Raw genomic sequence first — 22,894 nt, forward strand, 5'->3', positions numbered from 1 at the left:
TGGGTTGGAAGGGACCTTAAAGCTCATCTAGTTCCAATCCCACTGCCATGGGCATGGACACCTTCCACTAGAGCAGGTTGCTCAAAACCCCATCCAGCCTGTCCTTGTACACTGCTAGGGGTGGGGCAGCCACAGCTTCTCTGGACAACCTGTGCCAGTGTCTCACCACCCTCATAGTGAAGATTTTTTTTTTCCTAATATCTAATCTAAATCTACCCTCTTTCAGCTTAAAGCAATTTCCTCTTGTCCTGTCACTACATGCCTCGTTTAGGTATTGGAAAACCATTATAAGGTATCCCTGGAGAGACTTAAAATTTACATTGTAAATACAAAAAAATGCCAGAACAGTAAAAAGAAAAAAAAAATACATATATATAAAGGTGGTTTATTTATGGCTTTCATTAAAAAGAAATAAAAAATAATTTAAAATATAATGTTGTTTCAAGAAGTTGCCATTCTGCATTAGGTCTTTAACTACACCAGAAATTATGATTATGCAGGCAAAATGGAAGGCTCCTTTGAACCCTGCTTATTTTTTCCCCAGTCCTGGGTCAATCTGCATTAGCTCCAAAATAACAGTTGAAGGCTTTCTTTGGTGGCTGTCTCTGGTTTCTGTTCTAATAGTTTGAAGTCATGAGACTGAAAGGATAATCCAGGACACATTTCTTATTTCAGGGGCAGGATATGGCTTTCAGGGGCTCTAAACTGTATTGCTCTTAACCTATCAGCACAATTTCAAATTCACGTTTGACAGTCCCATGTATTTTAAGCTATGTTTCAGGCAAGGCTGGTTCTGGAACTTTTCTTCTCAACTTACTTTTTGTAAATACTATTACAAACTTTTTCATCAATAAAAAGCTATTTCTACTTACTGAAATCCAAATAGGATGCCTGAGCCATAGAAGTAAAGATACCCACTTTGCCTTTAGAGTTAGATTTTATTATCTGAGCTGGAGTTTCAGGCAAAGTCTGGTAGCCATACTAGCATCTCTAAATTTAGAAGTACTCCACCATGGAAAGAGTTGCTGACTGTTTTGCATTATGATTATTTGCTTGTTTGTGTTGTTTTTGGATGTGAGTCTGATCCTGTTCTACATAAACATCATTTATGCTCACTCTTACCACCATCTCGTCTCTTTACATGTTAGAGTTTATTCCATTCATTGCCACATCGTTATAGCTATCTAGCTAAGTTTGTCTTCCTCCGCCTAAAACGATGTGATTAATAAAACAAATTCCTTCCATGACCTTTCACAGAAGAGCTGCACTGTGTTAAAGATCAATTTATGTAGCTTTTAACCCTGAAACATGAAGAGATAGCTCCAAGAGAAATATGAAGGCATTCAAGAAGGCAGGAATAAGTAGAAATTCTAAGGTTGTGGTTAGCTTACTGAAAAAAGTCAATCAAATGCCAATAAAATCCCTGCCATGTGCAGCTAACCAGGCTTGTATCCTGTTCTTTTGGGTTTCTCCTCTATTTGATTGAGATGGCTTTGATAAGAAGCTTCTGTATAAGAACTTCAGTATCACAGCGGCATATTTTGAATTGAGCTGTCAGGAAAACAATAAAATTAAAAAATAATGAAAGCAAAAATAAAAACCAAGTGAAATAAAAAGTTTTTCTCAAAAACATACCAGTTTTCCTTAACTTTGAAAGAAAAAAAGTTACCATTTAAATAGTTTCTGAATAAAAGGTTCTGTGTTTTCATTTGTAAGTCACTGTGTTCAAGAATGTAGTGCAAGAACATACTGTTAGTTCAGGCTGAAGATACAACCTGAGACTTATTTTATCACAGGGCTGGAATCACCGTCTTGTTCCAGATTATCCCTCTCTTCAATGTAGTTTCAGTGGGCATTGCATTGTAGCCAAGTATGGTGTTGGTGAGGAAAGAGTTAAGGAAGAGATGCCTAATTCCAGCCTGCCTGCTGTAGAAAGGGACTAGCAACTGAAGTAGCTGTTCTCCTGGCAGCAGCCATCTCCTGCTTCACACAGCAGAGCTCTTAACTGTCTTGCTGCAAAAAAAAAAAACAAAACACCACAACAAAAAGAAAACCCAGGAAAAACTATTTGTGGAGGAAGATATTCTGGGGAGGGAATAAAAACATTTATCCTCTAGAATCAGAGACCCAGAAACAGGAATATTTGGTGGTGTTTTAGCTGCAGAGGGAATCTCTCGCTGATTTCTGGAGGCGTACATAAGAAAAGAGATGGGAAATCTCTATAAAGCTACACACTGAAGGTGTGAAGGTAAGAGAAAGGGATGCTGATGTTCTACCTGCGTCAGCACTTGTTAAAAATAGGAGAAATCTGGTGGTAAATAAACTAATTTCTTTATGATTAATAAACCAATAGGCAAGAGTAGGGAATGAGGGGGAATTAGATTTTCAACCATTTCTTGGTTGTCTGTCTGAATAGCTGTCTGAATCATTTCCTATTGTCTTTTCTTACTTTTCACTCTTGAACTTTTGATTCCTGCATCACTATTTCTACAAACAGCTCCAAAAGCTGTTCTTTCTGTGTGAATTCAGCCCACTACAATTATTAATATCTGTTTCTACCCATTCTGGAACCGGCTAAATAGTTACATTCATCAGGAAATACAATCCTTCTAATGAATTTGGCCAGCTTTAGCAATTAGTTCTAAATTCACTTCTGTAAGAGGAACTATCCCCAAACACATGCTCACTTGTTTATTTCACAGTGAGACAAGTAAGTATTACTAGAAAACAATTCTACTGTTGGAAAAATTAATCTTCCCAAATAGCTGGAGAATAAATGTAAGTAGGATTATATGGAGGATCAACTCAGAAAAATGACAAGAAGTTACTGCATATATCTTCTCTCATGCTTACCTGATCTCTTCCCAGTCATATTTGTTTAGCTCACTGACAAGCAAGAAATTTTTAGTGCTAGCAGCAACACAAAGCCTATTCCTTTGTGGAAAATGAGTTGTACCTTGTGCTGTTTCATGAATCATAGGTGGAATTGTCAAATAGTTCTGGTCTCAGAAATGTCAGTGATGTTCAGTGGTGACACGTGAAAAAGATGCCAAACTGGTTTTCAGGTGGTAGATTAGACTCTCTTCCTTAGCAGCTAAAAGTGGTGTGTTGAGTTTAAAACTCAACAGTGTTTTTGATGTCAGTTTTTTTCCAAGACTAAAAGATGAAACTCTTATTTAATGATTATAGCACTTTTGTCTGCCTGTAATCACCTTTTTTTCTTTAATTGCAAAATAGCTAATGTATTTTGGAAAAAAAAAACCAACAACAAACCCAAACCAAAACAAAAAACCAAACCAAAACAAAAAAAGCCCAGGAACTGTCAGAGCAAATACAATATTTTATGACTGATGATTGAGAAGCTGACATGCCTAAGCAAAGTCCTCACTGCTAAGTAAATAGTGCTTTCTTCACGGACTTAGAGTATAGTGGTGCCTAAGCGTATATAAACTGTAGTTTATCTTGCCAGTCTAGATGGGACTCAAGTAGGCTTTAACTATATTGCCAAGCTTTATAGCAGCTCTGCAAAGCCCAGAGCAGTGATCAGAAATGCAAGTAAAACATTTTTGTTCTAACAACTGGCATTTCACTCTTCAGTTTTAAATGTGTCAGGAAATCACATGGTTGCAGCTCAACCTTAGAGGAATCTGAGAGTAGATAATAAGCACACCTTCCTTTTCCCCCGAATAGCATTGTTTCTGTAAGTTAAATGGAATGAAAAATTTATTTGACTCTTGTCCCTTATCATAATTACCACTAAAATAACTTGGAAAAATCTCATCGAGAAGTTACTGGATTAGTAGCTGTCATACAGATGTCCGTTTTCTTTGTGATCTCCTTCCACTGTGCATTAGCAGAGGGATAAAATACATGCCATAAATCAAGTATGTGTTTTAGAGGGATCCATGATGTGAAAGACTATGCACAAAAATTGGAGCAATGTCCTGAAACTCTTCCTAGGCAATACACTGTGCCACTCCATCAGCCCTAAGCAATAGAACAGGCTCATGTAAGCCTTGCAAAAAGGCTGTGTGGGACAATTAGGGCTAGAGAGCAATAGCAAGATTGCCTGGCCTACAGGAGCAGCAAGGTATGTCCTGGGTAGGCAGGGGGCATCAGGCACTCCAAGAAGTTGCCTATCAGATTTAGTTTTGTTGTTGTTATGATATGGGTGGTTCTTTACTGTTCTGTCTTTCTGTCTCTTCCCTTTCCAAGCCAGGAGCATTCCCATCTAATCTGAGCTCTTATTACACTACTTGCAAATGCATACAATTGAGGAAAGAAAGCTCCAATTCTTATATGAGAAATTTTCAAAGCATGATAAAATTGCAAAATAGATGAGTGAGAAAAATTGTTATTATGGGTATCACTGGGTTGCAGACAAATAAAATTAACTAATAGAGTGTCTATCTTGCCCCAGTATTTGCAGCCATTTAAAAAATCAAGGTAAATAAACTTACACACAATGGTTTTGGGTAGAGATTCAAATCCGAAATATGATAGGTAAGTCAGTTAACCTGTTCTATATGTTAGGAGTTATGTATTAACAAAGACAAAAGTGTTTTCGTTAAAAGTGGATTACATCAATTCAAATGTAACAGGTGAAATACATCTTCATTTTTTTTGTCATATTTGCTCAAATAAGAACAAAGGTTATAAAAAATGAAATTAAAAGTTGACTAAGATTTTAAATTGCTGTCTTAGGTCTCAAAAAATCATTTATATTTTAGACATGATTCTATCTTCATGTCCCATAAATTATTGGGAGCATTCTCAATCTGGGAAATAAAGTTGCTTTAATCTTTTATGTTGAAAGTTCCCAATTTAAAACTACTTTGTCACAAAATAAGAAGAAAGAAAAACACTTTCTGCACTTTCTGTTTTACAAAACATCTACATAAAAATTTTTGTTGTTGTTATTGTTGTTGTTCAATATTTCCATTCTTTTATCATTTTGTTCCAGAGTTTTGCTTTCCGTTTTCCAGACCTTGCTTGTGGCTCACTAGAAATTATGGTGCAGCTTAGGTGGTCTATAGCAGCTTAATATTCATACTTTACCTACTTGAGACCCATAGGTTTAATTCACATTGTGGGGAAAAAAGTAACACAGGAAATATGAAGCATAGTGTATAAAAGCAGTATATGGTAAGGGGTCAGAGTGGTGCAGGACTAGGAATAGGTGTATACTATCAGGGAGGGCAAGTCAGCCTGATGGAGGCTTTCAGAGGTCAAATGGGGATCCCAAGCTTTACAGATGTGTGCTGCTTTGCAGGCATTTCTACATCATATGTACCACAAAATTCTGGCTTTGTTAATCAAAAAGCCAGATGAGATCATGTGAGAATAAAAGGCATGTGGAACAGGTTTTTATTTCTGGTTCATGAATAGGATGTAGTCAAATTGAAGTTTACGGAAAAGGTTTATATTTGTGAAACTCAGTTATTTACCTAAGGATATGTTCAAATGATTTTGCAGGCAAACACAAGCGCACTCTGTCTTTACTCTGAACCTGCCAGAGGTGTGATAACCCCAATCTGAAAGCCATGAAGGTGTGATTATTACAGGATTGTGCTCAAGCATAATAAGTGACCTCAGTGTCATACTAATGACAGGGATCTGTGTCAAAATTGTCTGGCTGGCTCTCACCGAGGGCAAAATGACCCAGGGTCTTCCTGCAAAAGACTGTGCAGGTGCACCCTTAATCAGGATGTTGTTTTCCTTAAAAAAAAAAAAAACAAAAAAAAAAAACCAAAACCAAACAAAAAACAAAACCAAAAAACCCCCATAAATCTTCTATCTCATCCAGAAAGTAAAGATTATAGAAAAGATTAAAAAAGATTAAATATACATATGCACAAAGTATTACCTTATTTTTAACTGAAAATGGCACTTTATTAAATATTTTTATATTATTCCCTGATAATACTACTCTCTAGTAGTTGCTAGTAAATTTTAAAGGTATTATCTCAGTGATCAACTTCCTTATTTTTGTTATGGGATGCTTTATAAAAGGATGACACATTTTTTTAGTTCATAATAATCAGCAATGGAGATGCAAATTTTGTACTCCTTCCTGGATTTGCTCCAAACTGAAGATGTGAGAATAGAGCTTTTAAAATCATGATTCAGCAAGGCTCATGTGCTTGGCTAGGTAGCTTGTATATAAAGCATTCATTTTCCATTTCTTTCAGTTCAAATAATAAAGCTCTTAACTGAAGGATAAATCGCAGCTGCAAAACTCTCGCCTCATGTTTTGAAGAAAAGCTGTGCGTTTCATATGGGTTTACACCAAGGGCAGATTTTTTTTCTCGTACATACTTAAAATATTGTTCAAATTATTTTGAGGGAGTGGGTTAAACATCTAATTTTCCCTGAATCTGAAATCTGAAGAAATTTTTTAAGGCTAAAGGTTTTCACTGTGTCTCTGTTGAATTTAAAGTTCAGGTCATCACAGTTCTTATACAAAGATGAAATGAGTGTCATGTTGAATCAACCCTGGAATATATTTTGAGTATTGCTGTAGCATTTATAGCCCTTTCAGCTCTGATTCTTTACAGTAAATATTCACTGTTTTTTTCTTTAGTATTTTAATCCCTTCTGGCAAAACTGTAAAAAGTAAAAGCAAATAAAATAAAAATGTGCTGCATTGTTGCTCATTTCATGCATTTGTAGCAGTAGAGTTTTGGAGGAAAACAGAAAAATCCCTATTTTCAGCTAGACGAGCCCCTCATTTGTGCAGATCACTTATGTTGGTCTCAAAAAATACCTAACTATGCAAAACTCAACCTGATCTTATGTGGAAATCTCTTGCATGAGAAACATGGGGGGGGGGGGGGGGAAGGGAGGGATGCAAAAATAAACCAAACTATTTTTTGTTAAATTTCTTTTGTTTATTTGTCATTAGTTTTACGTCCACATCCACTAAAATTAGTAGAAAACTTTCTTTTTAATAGGGCTAGAATGTCTACACATATACACTGGCGGGTAAAAGGACAAAAATTGGAGTGCAGATAGACTAAGACTATTGCTTGCGTTGCATCTGCTTAACACTGCTGAGTTTGAGTCTCCTGCAGAGAACTTAAATGATACAGAAACAATTCAGGCTTCAAAATTTTTAGGGAAATGTAGTCTTGGGAAAACTGTACTGATTCTAGTAGTTGTGAATGTATATTGCATAGTCAGTGCACAAATGCCTTGGAGAATAAAATAACAAAAGGTTATTATAATTGTCTACTTCAGATTTTTCAATCCATTCTTCTGTTTTTCCAATAGGGTGGAGTGAATGGCTTGACTGGAGAACTGGAATTTGTAGAAAATGGGGGGAATCCCAATGTGCATTTTGAAATTTTGGGGACAAATTATGGAGAAGATCTTGGCAGAGGCATCCGCAAGGTGAGGCTACATGTATTCAAACAAGAGACTATTTTTACTGATCTTTTAAAAACCTTTCTTGTGTTCCATGGTAATAGAAAGCTATTTGATGGCAGATAATATATTGTTGTGTGTTATTAAGAGGAGTAAGAAATGGGAGAAAAGTGAACTTCACGATACACATTGATTTTACTATTGCAAAGAGGCCTTGGAGTACGTTGTGTCAATCAAGGTATTGATTGTAATACTGAATGTGTTCAGCTATTGGTCGACTGTCCCAAAAGAGCAGTGAAAGCTGTTATTTTGTAACCCTTGCAACCCATTTCCGAAATAGCAAATTTTACATTAAATTATGTTTAGAGCACCCACATTGGTGCTATGGTCAAAGTGGGATGTGTAACCATTAGATGATTAAAATTCATAGGTACAGAAAATCTGTCGTAACATAGATAAAATTTCTGTAATCTCTTGTCTTCATGAAATAAATACTTGATGTTTTAGTAAAAATTAACCTTTATAGAATAAGTGCAATGTTATGTATTCAGCTGCCAGACACAGTCCAAATACTTGGGCTTAGCTTCTTTGAGGAAATGGAAATTTCCTACATCTCCAGCAAAATTACTTTTTTCAGTTTTGCTAGCCTGTAAAAACAAATTTCAGTCCTGTGTAAGGAATGTTGGAAGCAAGTTTCTATTTGCAATGCATATCCTTAACTTCGGACAACTGCCCATCTGGAATGGCAAAAGTAGCAAAAATCATATGGTACCTCTTAGGAAAATAAAAGACTAATAGGCTTTTCCAGGAGCAACTCTTCTTCAAAGACAGATCTCCTGAAAGGTAATATTAGGATCTCTTCATTTAGTGTATCAAATCACACTGGTTTTTATATGTGAGGAAGCTGAAGTGATTGTCTGAAAGCAAATGACAGAGAAAGTTATCTTAATATATGTAAACTGGTTCCATGTGTCAGCTTCACTATATAATGTAGGACATCATTTATCTGCATACAACAGATAAGTTCTTCTGCAGCAACAGAGAAATGCTCTGAAAGAAGGGAGCGATAAAGAAGTGTCTCTAAATTCCTGAAATTTCTCCTCCGCTATTTATTGTAATTGTTATTCCGTTCCTGCTGTTTCAACTGTTGTCAATACCTTGATGTACGCACATGCCTATTGTAATTGTTATTCCGTTCCTGCTGTTTCAACTGTTGTCAATACCTTGATGTACGCACATGCCTATAGTTATGTCACCTTGAGCAGAGACCATGAGAGATGCTTTAGAAACTAAACAGAATGGGATCTTGTTGATATTTGGAGGTGTGCTTCACAAAGTCTTTAGGCGACCAGAATGTTGGATGAGTCCTCATTCCCTCACCTATAAATTCAGCCTGTTTCAATGTATTTTGACTTGATTTATTTTCCATGCTATGCATCAAGGACCTATTTATTCTTTAGAGCAACCAGGTAGCCCTTCCTAAGACAAATCTGTATCCCTTCATTTAATTTAATTGGCTGTCTTTGGCTGGTTTTTGACTTTAAGCCTGTCTGGGTGATTGCCTGAGGGAAGCATGAAGTTGTGTTCTCCCGTTTCACAAAAAAATAGAAGAGAAGCAGATACCCACATAAAGGTCTTAGAAATATAAATGTGCAAAAAGACTTCCAGTACTTTCTGACTCTTTTCTAATGGTATAATTTATATTTATAGTGCAAATTTAAACTATGGTACAGTTTACTTTTAAAGAAGAGGTTAAGGACCATGGGCACACATAAATTGTGCGAAACAATGAGATAGTACAAACAGGCTGTTTGAACCTTCCTTGTTTACCCTTTATCTTAGTTCAAGGATAAAAAGACATTCACTGTCTTTGAAAGGAAATAGATTTTTAGTTGGTCAAAGAGAATAGAGTTTTGCATGGAATATAATTAAACCATGAAACTCAGTGTTACAAGACACAGTTCAGGAGAAAAGCAAAGCTTAAAAGATGCTGAAAATATGTATTTTTTATGTTTGCCAAGATAAGTGTTTAAAATTAAATGTAGAACTTATAAGAAAATTTTCCTGTTGAAGGTTGCACTATAAATATCTATCCGTAGAGTTTTGTGGTGTGGTGTGGCTGGTTAAAAAGAAGAAAGTGTCCAGAGCAGAACAGATTTAATCTGTTCTGATTTTTTTTTTTTTTTTTTTTTTTTTTTTTTTGTAAACAGCATTCAGTGATCCACAGAAAGCTTTACAAAGAGCTCTGGTGTAGAGAAAGCAATTTTCTTTAGAAAGAAATTTCTGTATATATGGTGTGAATGTGGTAATTGTTCTTGGAAGCATCTTTAAAAAAAAAATCCAATTAAAAATTGGATTTTTTACACTAAAATGAATAGTAAAATGGTTTAAAATAAATACAGTATTTCTAATCAATGTCACAAAGTTAAAAACAAACAAACAAACAAAAACAGGCTGGGGTTCCTAAAACATTTACATCAGATACAGAGAAGAAAATTTTTAAGGGTAAAATGCCATATGTCAGTTTTACTCTTTTGACAAAATTTCACATATTTTATCTTTGATTGGGTTTTACTTCACAGAGTATGAGCCACTAGTGTTGGAAGCAAATCACAATAATTACAGGAGTCAGATATATTTTTGTTAGCTACACTAATCAAAGCACACTTCAGGTTTTCATGTATTTAGTGGTCTGAGTACAGAACTACCTAACCATTTTTATTTCTCAGCTCTAGTGGAAGCAGCTGCAATTAGCATACTGGCTGAAATTTCTAAACAAATGCATCTTCCCTAATGAACATGTTTCCAAGTACTTTCATATGAGATAATGAAGGGTGAAATCATGACAAAAGGCCTATTGAAGTCACTGGGACCAGAGGTTCACACAAAGTGTGTAAAGAATTTTATTTTATTTTTTTTTTTCCCTGAGGAACAATCAGTTGATCTTAATTAACAGAAGTAAAATTTTTAAATGCATTCAGATTTCTCAGGAGTCCAAATTCTGCCTGAAGTTAGTTCTATCTGGGTTCTGGAGTCATTTGCTTACTTCTAAAAGTTCATTTATATTCAAAGGTTAATATTCTAGGACTCAAAAAATCGAACAGTTTAAGAAACACCAAGAATTCATGTTCGTGTTTGGTTTTATTGGCCAAATTAAGCCAATATGTCTAGCAGAAACTGTCTGCAAGTCCCCACCTTCACCTTTCATGGGCTGCTGGAAAGTGGGGGAGCATTCATTTGGAAGTTCATTGAGTTGAGTCCTTCATTTAGTGACGAGTTAACAAACTCAGGCGTGGGATTTGGCTGAAATACAAATTTCATACTGTCATGTCTCTAAATGAGTCAGGTACTTGGAATAATCCAGTCAGACGGTTGCCAGATCCTGATGTTATTGACACAAGTGGTGTTACGATCCCAAAGGAACTGCAGAAAAACTCTTGTTTTTACACATCATGCTGTGGCTTGCGTTTGTGCAGATATAGTTATATTCAGTGGGAGACATGGGTGTATTTCTGACATTTCTCTGTTGGCATTTGTCTGTTGGTATTTGACATTTGACTATGTACTCTTTGACATTTAAATTTCAGTGCGATACTTTTATCTATACTGTTGAAATAAAAGCTGCCATTCCTCTGAATAATCATCCAACAAACAAACGAACAAAAGGGAGTTGATAGCTCAGAGGAGTACTGTTTTATATCTTTGTGGTGTAGAAAACAGCACTGGAGAAATGAAGTGGTTTTCATATTTCTTGCAGTGCTCCTTGTAATTCAGAATGGGCTCATCCTCAAAGGCTCTGTGCTACACCTTTTGAAGTTTAGAGGACTTTCTTCCTGTTCCCACACTGTTTTTCCTGCCACATGTGGACATTTGGAGATTGTGATGCATTTTGCTCTGCCTCTATAACCCTGTTAGCATACACCCGCCTCCTGTGCCTTTCTCTTCTCTTCTGAAGATGGTTTCTGTCATTTCCTCCCAGTGGAGGAATGAGATGTCATGCCAGGATCTTGCATCTCTTCCTCTCTGCACCAGGATATCCATGTCAAAGCTTTCTTTGCATTCAGGACATCTGTTGATGACTTGGAGCAAGGATAGAGCTGTGGGCATGCAGGAAAACAGATACCCTGGGTGCAGGACCCAAGTAATCCAGGATGCTTCAACCCCTCCGCCTTTGTCCAGTAGGATTGTAGGCCTTTTCCTAAATTATTTTGATTTGATGACCTAAGGAGGAAATTTTATCTACTTTAATCTGAGGGATGTCTGTGGCACAAAGCATTTCATGTGAAAAGTGATTGAAGGTTTTGGCTAAAGCCTGCCAGCTGTGTTCCTCTCTCCTTCTACCAGTGTGAATGGCAGGACCTTCCCTATGGAGTCAATGCGTGCAGGTTTTTATTTCACAGGTTGTTAAAGGTTATGTGGAATATTCTGTAATTGTGTTACTTTTTCAGATATGGGAAAACTTTATTGCATTTTTTGGTTTCATTCTAGTAAAATAATTGCTACTTTCACTTCACCTGAGAGCAGTGTTGATTACATTAATATTGGCATTGCTTTGTTATCCAGTATATATTTTTTTCTTACATTTGCATGATGAAGCAACGTATATGCCATGTGTATATTTTGATCTTGGGGAAGTTTCTGTCCCTTCTTATAAAGTTAAAACTTATTTTTTGCATCTTTTATCTTTTATTCCCTTTTGCCTCATTAGGTAAAAAAAGAAGTTATACAGTTCTGCTGACTTTTATTAACTAATGCTATTTAATAACCAAGAGTGGATTTCTTCTTGGTTAGCTTGTTGGTTAGCTACTTGAGGTAAATTATAGGTTCAACTGTTCCCTTTGTGATCACGATCAAAGGTAGAGAGAGCTCTGTAATGTGATTTTAAAAATGTGTATATATCAGCACCAGGTACTTTAAGCTGTGATCCGTTTCAGCTGTTTCTAAAGGCTGACATGCAATTTATGATGTGACTGAAAGATATACTTGCAATTTACAGAGACATTATTGATGGTGTATTTTCTAGTGAGTTGAAAATAAATGTTGCTGTGTCTGACTGCTTTGCCTCTAGTGTTGATAGAAAAGATGGGCCTGGCACAATATGAACATGATACTCTCAGAAGCAACTTTAAATGCATAAGCAGTCTGCTAGAAATTAAACTAATTAATTTAGTACTAAAGGTAAAAATGTAATTAAATACCTTAGTGAGCTGGGACCTGCTGTTCCAGTTCAGCACAGTACTTGAATCTGCTTTAGCCTGCTGAAGAGTACCATTTTCTTCCATTGTTTAATGCTGTGCAATAGATGAAGATGTGGTGACTGATTCTTTGCTTTTTGTCGGCTTCTGCAAACCTTTTGTGAAATTTCAATGAAATTTAATTTGTCTGGAAAGTGATAGGAATTTGCATGTTATCACAACGAAACTAGTGTTAGTAGAGAACTGTGATTTACTTGAAACTGCATTTCTGTTTAGCTTACAAGTCAAACTAAATGTATATTTGAGTCTAATGGAAAATGGAAAAAATGCCTCTATCCATAATTGTATTCCTGAAGCTTAAAAAGTTTCCCTCTCTTTGAGTTTGAATAAAGCATCTTTTAAAATCTGAGGCTTCAGAAAGAGAAACAGACTGACTCAAAGTAATCAGTGGTGTACTACCTGGAGAATTTTGGACTATGTGAATCAGATGAGGACGGGGGGAGTCTAAATATTTTTGCTGGAGTGTTCAGGTGCCTGCCCTCACCCCAGGCTGTTTCTGTTGATGAGTATTTCAGTGTTCGTAACAAGTACAAAATAAAGAAGCCAGAGATGGTTTTGTTGGTTTTGTGGATGCTGCCAGCGGAATATGGAAGACCAGTGTTCATCTTCTAGTGATCATTAATAAATGCAGAGCAGAGGTGTTACTAGAGGCGGTGTTATGAGCAATTATTCGCCTGTGGAGCAGGACTTCCACCGGGAATGAGAGCCAAGGTCAGGTTTATAAGCAAAAACACCCAGAACTTGAGCTCCTAACTTCTGCCCGCAAAGCGAAGGCAAACATGTTGCAATAGAGACCTATTTCTCCTTAGAAGCAGCATAGTCAGCCGTGCGTGCTGAGCTCTAGTGTACTCAGGCATTTGAACATAGCAGGACCTGTTGTAAAACAGAAAGGGGATTTTAGGCTTTAAGACAAGTGAGTGTCCAGATTTCCTGGTCTAAAATAATAAGATTAAGTGCCTGGGTTAAAATTCAACTGAAATAACTAAGATACAGGTTTGTCCAGTTTCCAGCATGCAGATTGGATGGCTTTTAGCAGGGACATTTATAGGGCTAAAGGAGTGGGATTTGAATCCCCAAAACATCTTTAAAACTTCTGAGTAACTGCAGCACTCTGGAGTGAAGAGGTGTTTGCTCCTGCGTTGGGAACAGAGAGGGGGAAGGGAAAATGTGCGGCAGGAGGGGAGAGTGCAATGTGACCCTGAGAATGTCAAACAAAAATTCCCCTTATGACCTTGGTGCTCTATAGTATTTCTCTTGGCAATTTTGGCAGGGATGAGTCCATCTCTCAGAAATCTGCTCAGAATTTCCATTCTTGTCAAAACTGATATGAATGTTCTTACTGAAAACTGCTTTCAGTGGATTTGGGAACTGCCTGTTTTGACTGATTGCTTTCATTAGAAAGAGACAAATTTTTTATGCGCTTTAAATTATATAGTTTCATGTATTTTATTCATTTTTGTTCATCGGGATAAGAGGTTACATTTTACCCATCTGTTGAAAATGCAGTTATCTTGACAGCAAAGAACAAGAGAAATATTTTCCAGTCTCAAAGCTGTGTTTTTAATTTTCTTTCGTATCTTGCTATTACAATGGAAACTTAAGAAATATCAGTGAAAAAAATAATAAAAAATAAAAGCTAGGAATTGTAACAGTAACTCCTGTTTTCTGTTGATGCTGCTAGGCAAGTGCCTAACCACAAAGGCTCCTCTGTGATTAATCTATACTTCAAAATGGGCATAAGAGCAAAGAATGATACAGAAATTCATTAATTTCTTTTTCACAGCAGAGATTTTTTTTGTCCTGAAAGATTTTGAATAGCAAAAATAGCATGGTGTTTTTTTAATAACTACCGTGGGAAAGAGAATTTGGATTTGAATGTTGGTCAGGTGAATTTAGCGTGTGAAACTTGATCTGTATCCATTGGACATTTTTCCTTCATTTTTGGGTTTCTCTCTTCCTCTTGAACTGCTTGGTTTTCCAAATTGATATTTGCAAATAGTAACCCCTTACAGTTTTCAATGTAATTGGTTGAGCCATTTTTTAAACACCTTTGCTATGGTTGTATGGCTTTTTCTTCTGCTTGAGTAGCTGTGAAAGCCTCCCGGTGAACATCGATCTGCAGAAGTGGCTGGTAAGTTGTGGTGAATTTTTATCCTCAGATACTTCAGCTGAGAAAATTAGCTTTGTAATTCACTTCAGACACCTGAAGTGCTTGGGATCTTTGTAGAGCCTCAGAACTGTCATTTGGAATAATGTCAGAAGGAAGTGTGTATGATTTAATAATGGACTTAATGCTTCATTGAACTCTTGGGCAGTAATCCTTCTATGTGATTTTGGAAATCCCATTAGGAACTTCCCATCACCTTTAAGGGAGCACTCAGTGGTGCTCTTTCAAGGCTATGGTTCAGCATCCTTGAAATTAATAGGATAAAACACTTAGCTTACTTGTTTTAAGGTGGGGATTCTTGATGAATTATAGATACCTTTCAGAATTAAAGTTTTCAAAAGTTTTCAATTCTTGTCTTTTGCTCTTTAGAGTTGATTTGGTTTTGATCAAAGCTATCATCTGATGAAAATTGCTTCATTTCACAAATACTTGTAACTGGAAAAAACATATATTTTCCATGATTAGGAAGAAGTAATAAGTGCATTTAACCCTCAATTAATCCAAAAGAGGGAGGTGTTCTAGCTAATTTATCATGTGAAGTAGGAGATAATAACTATATCTTCAGTGAGTTAAATATTTCCACGTTTGGATGGAAATTGGATATCCTAGTCAAAATAGATACTAATTAGAAAACCATGTAGACAGGGGAGTGGGATGATATAAATTTGATATAAAATTGATCTTTTAACAGGAGGCATGAAGAGTTGGTAGTAGGAAATGGGTTGTTTAGCTTTAGCTTTTGAGGGTGGTGAAGGGTATTGTTCGGTTCTCACATGTAAGAACTCAAATGCACAGCCTTGAGAAGTGTGATACATCTGAGTGTTATAACACAGATCTTAGCCCATAATATGTGGAAGTAGATCTATACAGATTTCACAAAATTTGATAAATTGCGGTTTTCTACAAGAACCACAAGCCAAGACTGACACAGTTAGGTGGCCTGCTATGTCCTCCCAAACATGTTTCCCCACGATAATGAATCATGAAATTGTAGGACAGCCCAGGTTGGAATTCAAAGATAATGTGGTCCAACCTTTCAATTAATTGTTTCTAATTTTCATATATTGTAAGGGACTTCTCCTTGAAGACTGTGTTGTTTTGTAGGCTGATGATTGTCAGAGAAGCCCCTATGGTACATCTGAAAGTTCTGGAAGGCTCATAATGATCAAAACTTTGCTGGTACCATTTCTGAAGTAGGTAGAACTATCTTTCACCGTAAGATCTCTTTGTTGCAAGCTAGCCTATTATCAGGAAAATAAGAATATTTGTCATATTAGATACTGAATATTCGTGTATAGCAGAGTTGGAAGCAAGTTGGTTTAAGTTTTGTTTAATTTGGGGAGGGGGGAGGCTTGGTGGTTTGGTTTTTTGTTTGATTTGGGGTTTTTTGTGTTGTTTTGTTATTGTTTTGATGTTGTGTGCTTTTGGTTTTGTTTGTGGAAAGACTGTATTTCATTAAGCATGATGCTGAATGATATTTTGTTGACGGTAGTAGTCACTATTTTCCTGCAGTGGGGTAAGTGGCCCTGATAAGCTCAACGTCCTTTTCCTCTGTGGCTGTAGACTATTCACTGTCACTTTCTACAAAAGCAGGGAGAACCCCAAAACAAGAATTCAGCCCCTTTAGTCCTCCCTGCACAGGCTGTGGGATCTAGAGGAGCCAGCGAAGTCATAAGCTGAATGGGAGACTGGTAATTGAACTCAATGAAAATGCAGGGCCTGTGCAGTTCCACTAAGAACACCCTCTCTATGTCTATATATCTTTCTATACATGTATCTGTGTAATATTTACCACCCTCAGCCTCCACAGCCATGGGAGTAGATTTACAGTGGCCAGGAATGTGAAAACATCCATGAAGCTGCTGAAGGCTCCCAAATTCATCGGAAGGACGTAGGCACTTGCCTATAGCAAGTGTCAGAAACTTACATTAGCAAAGAGTCATGAGTCAGCTGTTCCCTGGCAAGAGGAGAGCGGTGGCCACTGGGGAGAACAGTGAGTCAACAGATAGTCTCATATTTGGGTTGGATCAGAAAATGCATGTGGGTAGAGTGGTTAGCTAAAGAGAAAGAGGAGAAATGATGTGTCTAACTGTGGAAATTGCTTTCCACTGTTAGCACAACGCAGCTTAAAGTACAGTAAATCTTTGTTTGTTGTGGTGTTTTTAAGACAGATGAGAAACTAATTATGATATTTAAGAAGAGAAGGAGAAGCATCCCAGTGATTTCAACTTGGATGCTGTACCATTGTTTATAACATACTGTTAGTTTCTAGCTAAATTACTCAGCTTATCTATTTCAAAATATGGCAGAGTTTACTATGCATAAATCATAATTTGTAAAGTAAAAGTTCTGAATTATATTTTCTTATATGCCCAAAGACCTTCAGAAGTAGAAGTGATATGTAATTCTATCTCAATATTGCATTTATGTCAATGATCTAAACTAGAAATAAATGGGGGGAAATACTATGTTTTTAGGAATATGGTAAGGTGTGTCTGGCACCTGTAGAAGATGTCTGTTAGAAAATAATCTTATAGTTTGTTACTTCCAGTGCTACTACTGTCCATTTCTCAAAACCTGTGAAAATTATTATGGCCGTTTCTTTCTGAAGTATAGTAGTGGATAGGATATTTTTCATGTGTAAACAGAAAAGGGTAGGAAGGGATAAATTACAGAAGGTCTTCTGCTGAAATTTGAGCTCAAATTAACTTTCATTTTGGTCATATATGTAAAGCATATTATGACTTGGTGCAGAAAAATATAGTGTAATATATCAAAATTAGTATGTTTGTTTTAAAACAAATGTAAATTGAAGTTGATAACATTTGGATTTAAACTAATAACTTACTGGCTTTAACTAATAACATATTTGCAGACAGCAGAAACATACATTGAGAGTAAAGTGCATGGAAATTAAGCCCCGTGGTTTTTTATGGACTTATCCAACATTTCTGTTTGGGAGAGATGTATAAAGAAGTCAAAGCAAAACCAGAGATTAGGAGCCAAGCCATGGCTAGAACAAGAAATATGGGTTGTTTTGCTATGGCTGGGCCATTCACTGTTTCAGGAGTATCCCTGCGTTACTGCATGCATTGCCAGAGTTCTCTCTTCCTTTTTACCACACTCTGCTCTCCTGTGCTAACTATGCTACCCTTTTTGTGTATTATCTTTGGGAGGTTTCCCTGCTTCCAATTCCATTTACCTGTGGCTTTTTTGCCTCTTTGTATTTCTTCCATCTTGTCTTTGCTTCCTCATGGTGTTTGTTGAAGCTCTGATCTAGTCTCACTTTGCTGAGTTTTCCTGATCTATGTTGAACCATGCTGCTTCAGCACCTTATCTAGTCATAAATCTATTAGTCTGAAACGCTGGATTTGCTTGGGTTTTTTTAAATGCACTTTTATAATAATTAATGTGCTTATGGCTCATAAAAATCTTATTTAAAGTATGCATTCTAATGGAGTACCTTAATAATGAGCTTTAAGTGTTTTATATGAATATTTTTATGCAAAATGCAGTTTGTATACACCTCTACTGATTTTGCCTTATAACTTGATTGCTTTTAAAAATAATAGATCATATTTTAAAGTCCTGACACTGTTGTTCTGCCTCAGTTTAGCTCTAGAATGTTTCAGTACTCTAAACTTATTAGTATTCTGAATTAGCACTCAGGTACTCTTAGCTCTCTCTTAACTACTGATAAGATGTGTGATTTCTCCATTGAATGTGCATGTCTGCGATCTCATTAGTCAGTTTATTTTGAGTATTATATTACTTGAGACAAATATTTGACATAAACATAAGAAGTAAGAAAATAAATATTTTAGTTAGAATCTAGTTAAATAGCATATATCCATGATTAAACCACACTTACCACGCACTGGAATGGTGTCAATCAATGCAATTTTTAAAACATATTTATGAAGTTCTTGAAGGGAATATCAGTCCCACTCATGCCACAAGGGTTAAAGTTTTATAAACTCTTTTTCTTTGTATCCATTTCTGTATGCTTTAAGAGTTATCTTCATCTTCCTATTCATCTTTGCTCTATAGCAACTATCTTGTCCTGCAAGCCCTGGACCAGCCATCCAGGCCTACTGCTAGGTGTATATTTCTGGCTACTTTGTTCTCTTTTTTTTCCTCAAATTCCAACTTCTGCTTCTGATGTTGGAGAACGCATGAGCCTGCTTTGTCTTGCAAAGTGTGTCACAGGTAATGTTGCATTAGCAAAGAATAATGTCAGAGAATTTCCACGCTTTGCTGCAGGGATGTAGGCAATGGCATAAAGTACATGAAAGGTTCATCTGCACACTGGAAGAACCTGTTCAGAAAAGATTACAGGAGGGGTTGTCCAAGAGGGGACGTTAGAGAATTATAGTGCGAGTTCAGAGCAGTTTTGTTCACACAGTGGATTTTAGCTAATGATGGGGGTCTGTGCCTGAAATTCTACAAAATTTATTCCAGAATGCAGCTACAGCCTAGAAAATGAAGTGCCACATGGATGGATTTTATTGTTATCCCTGTAACAGTCTGTTGCAGAGGAACAGGTAAAGCGGATTTTCTGTTCTACAGTGGTAATGAAAAGCGGAAATATTTTATACAAAGCCCAATCTACGGTACCTCAATAGTCAGTATGTCTGGTTGCTAGCGGAAAGATTGTAAAGTACAGCCTTTTGGTCAGTGTATACTAAGGTGAATTGTATTTCCCCAATATTTTCTGACCTATCTGTTCACAAATTACCTTTTCAAACACGTTTGAAAGACTGGAATAATTCACAGCTAGTTTCTATAGTAAAGTTATAATGAGTCTCTTGATACACTTGATTCTGGATAGTTAAACTGTTTTCTCTGTTTGGCCTTGGGGCTTGTTGTACACTGAACAGCGTGTGGAAGCTATTGTCCTCTCTTGCTACTAACTTTACTGCTGAAGACCTTGCACCCTGCTTGCTTTTAGCTTTGCCACTTATTGTGTCTGCAGGAAAGCAAATATGACAAGACCAACTAAGTGATGGATATCTTCCCACATGAGAATACAATCTTTATGTTGCTTTGTGACTGTAGGCTACCAACAGATTGTATTAAGCAGGGATTGATGCACTGAATACAAATGTTTTTAGCATCTTTATGTACTGAAGCATTTCTGTTCAGTCCAAAGGGGAATGAATTTCACATCAGACTGATTTCATGGCAGAGATTTTCATGCTGCTTTTAAAATTCAGGAGAGGGTGTGTGAGGACAAACATTTTAGGAAATTTTAATGAGTAATTCTTTTCTCATAGGGTATCACATCCCCATTTGTTTACTGTGTTCAGTATGTAACATCATACTCCACATTTATTACAGATCAATTCCTCCAAATTCCTCTTGGTTCCGGTTGTATATTCCTTATAAGTTTTATTAGGCTCTTTTCTAACAGGTTTGTAACATCTAAATAGTCAGTCAGTCCATTAGTCATTAGAAGCTGCTTTCCAGTTTGTTGTGCCACTTTAGCGTATAGCATAGGCAAATAATTCCTGCAGGAGAAAATTAAAACATCTAGAAAGAAAACACAGAATGTTATGATACCTTGTTAAATAAACGTTTGTCTTCATTATTATTTTGTATTTTCTTATTCATTCCGTTTGCCTTAGAAAGAGAGGAAAAGCCATATATAAGTGTCTGGTCTGTTTAAAACCATTTTTAAAAAAAGGACCTAAAACTACTCTAAACCTTCAAAGACCAGTGATAAAATGAAGTGTATTTTCCTGCCCCTTTCCCATTTCCCATCCCTTTCTTTTTCCCCACATCTTTTGAAAGGTGTCTTGGCAAGTGCAAATAAGGTAATAATATATAATTATGTGCCAGATTGGCCAGATTCTATCATCAGTGTGATCTCTCTTAAATCCTGTTGAACATAAACCCCAAAAATTTTTCTGTAGAAGACAGAATATTTTCCTGTGGATTACATCTGTCCACCGAAAGGTTACATGTTCAGTTGCTGATTATTATCTTAGCTCGGCAAAACAGTGATCTTCACCTGGATGTGAAAAAGAGAAAGGTGCTGGCTTTTTGCCAGCTGTATTTTTGGAACTGTGGGATAGCCGTGGACTTGGAATTGCAAGAAGCCATTGACTGTTGCAGTCGTTTGGAGACCACAGATAGCAGACTTATGTCAGATATTTTAATAAAAGATTTTGGATTAGGTCAATTTAAACTTCTCAACCTGAAAGTCTTGACATAACCTTAGGCAAAAAAAATGGATATACTGACTTTTTAAAAACAATCAATCATCTTGAACAGCATAGCACAGCTGCTTGCCTGTAACAAGGTCATTAAAAACTGGGAAAAAAAGCAGCCCTCTAACTTGGCATTTTGGGTTATGAACAAAAAGAAAGTGTGGGATAGAGCTAGACAGTAAAGTCCCCACATTCTGGAGAAATCAGCTAAAATTGTAAATAAAACTTACACACTGTGATGATCCTCACTGTAGAATTCAGGTACTTCTGAACATTCTGCTTTGAAAATCGAAATAGAAAAAAAGTAGAATTTAATTTCATAAGTACTCATAGTTTTATCCACAATCTCTTTTTCTATTTTTTTTCCAGTTCCAAACACAACAGTACACTTACTCAAGGGTGGGAAGATGTTAGTTAAAAATAATACAGCATCAGCTGAATGCTCCACAGAATTTAAAATTAAATGTCTGCAGAGATTATTTGCTATCATGCTTGCTATAAAGGTATATGGCTCTTTTGTGGGAACTTCTGATAATTTGAGATATTTCACTGCCCTCTCTCGGTGAGAGTTAAAACTGGTCTCTTTTTCACAAACCTTAACCCAAGAGCAAAAAGGATTTTTGCTTTGGTGCAAGTGTTGTTTGCTAGGAAAAACTAGCAAGTTGAATGTTGTGATTGTGGTGGTTGTATGGTTTATCTCAGCTTGAAGTTTGTAACTGAACTCACTGGTTTGATCTATGACGTGGACATATGCATATAGCAATATTTATTTATGTATTTGACCTTATTCAAGTTTTGTGACAATATATCCTTTTCCATAATTGTATAGAAATATTTTTAAAACAACTTATAAAAAGTCTGTCTTGTGAGCAGTGAAAAAGCTAATGATATTTTAATTGCTTGCTGTAATAATGAGCTTGTCACTATTTTATTAAAACATATCCATTTTAGACAGCTAATTCAGGTGCATATGTTAAATAATAATCTCCCTCTAAAACATGCAGAGGGTGGTGCTTCCCTAGAAGGCAGTTCAGAGCTGCAAATGATATCTGAAGATATTAGATAGCTAATTTCAGAGTTCAGTTTCAAAGCCTATAAATATCTTTCCTCCTCAGATCTCTGTGAAAAGAAGATCTACTTTGCAGGCTCTCTGAGCTACCCCCAAACCAATGGGGTAACTAAGAATTCATACATGGAGTCTTAAACCACAACCAATTTCCTAACTACATGCTATTATGAAAGGTTTTGTGAAACACATCACAAAAACATGAGCTTTGATTTCTGTGCCATGATTAAATCTGATTAAGTCAAGGACTGTAGTTAAACTTCAGTCAATTCTGTGTTTTACTTAAAAGTAATCAGGCAAGTTCTTCAGTGATAGCATTATTGGTTCAGAAAGGCTGTGAACTTACACTGCAGGAGGAACTATAATTTAGAAATGCCACAGATTTTGCATATATAGCTTGCAACTCCCAAAGGGATCATTTTTGATAAAGGTTATGGTTTGCCATATATTTCAGGAGTTCTGTGTTGTGGCAATGTTTACGAAGGAGTGAATGGGAGAAAATAAACCAACATGTCTCATCTTTTGCCCATGTGTTTTTTCAAGCCAAAGTAAAAGAAAACAGAAATTTGGTACATGTCCAGAGCCATGTAAGCAGTTCAGAGTCTGTTCTATTGCCAAAGCACAGACATGCTGCTTTGCACTGAGAAATATTTAAAACACAATTTTCTGTCATTGGCAGTATAGCAAAGTTATTAATCGGTGTTAGATGTTTTTATACTGAGCAATGACTTGTCCTGTACCAAATGTAAATTTGGCAAGTGCCTTTGTCCTGAGCTGCATGGTTTGAAAGCATGGAAGTGTAGACATGTCAGCAATAGAAAGTTTGAGC

General features: G+C 36.4%; 1 protein-coding gene across 5 annotated transcripts in view; it reads left to right on the top strand.

The window, feature by feature from the left end:
* GRID2 (glutamate ionotropic receptor delta type subunit 2) overlaps positions 1-22,894 on the top strand; it is a 744,842-nt gene that overhangs the window by 531,492 nt on the left and 190,456 nt on the right. For all 5 annotated transcript variants that reach the window (XR_003992319.2, XR_003992318.2, XM_030492665.2 and 2 more), the window contains one exon: positions 7,273-7,392. Coding sequence is in view for 3 of the 5 variants with exons in the window: in XM_030492665.2 (XP_030348525.1) it covers positions 7,273-7,392 (120 nt within the window). In the remaining 2 variants the exon portion in view is untranslated. The remainder of the gene's footprint in view (positions 1-7,272; positions 7,393-22,894) is intronic.

The sequence above is a fragment of the Strigops habroptila genome, chromosome 7 (assembly GCF_004027225.2).
Source record: "Strigops habroptila isolate Jane chromosome 7, bStrHab1.2.pri, whole genome shotgun sequence".
NCBI lineage: Eukaryota > Metazoa > Chordata > Aves > Psittaciformes > Psittacidae > Strigops > Strigops habroptila.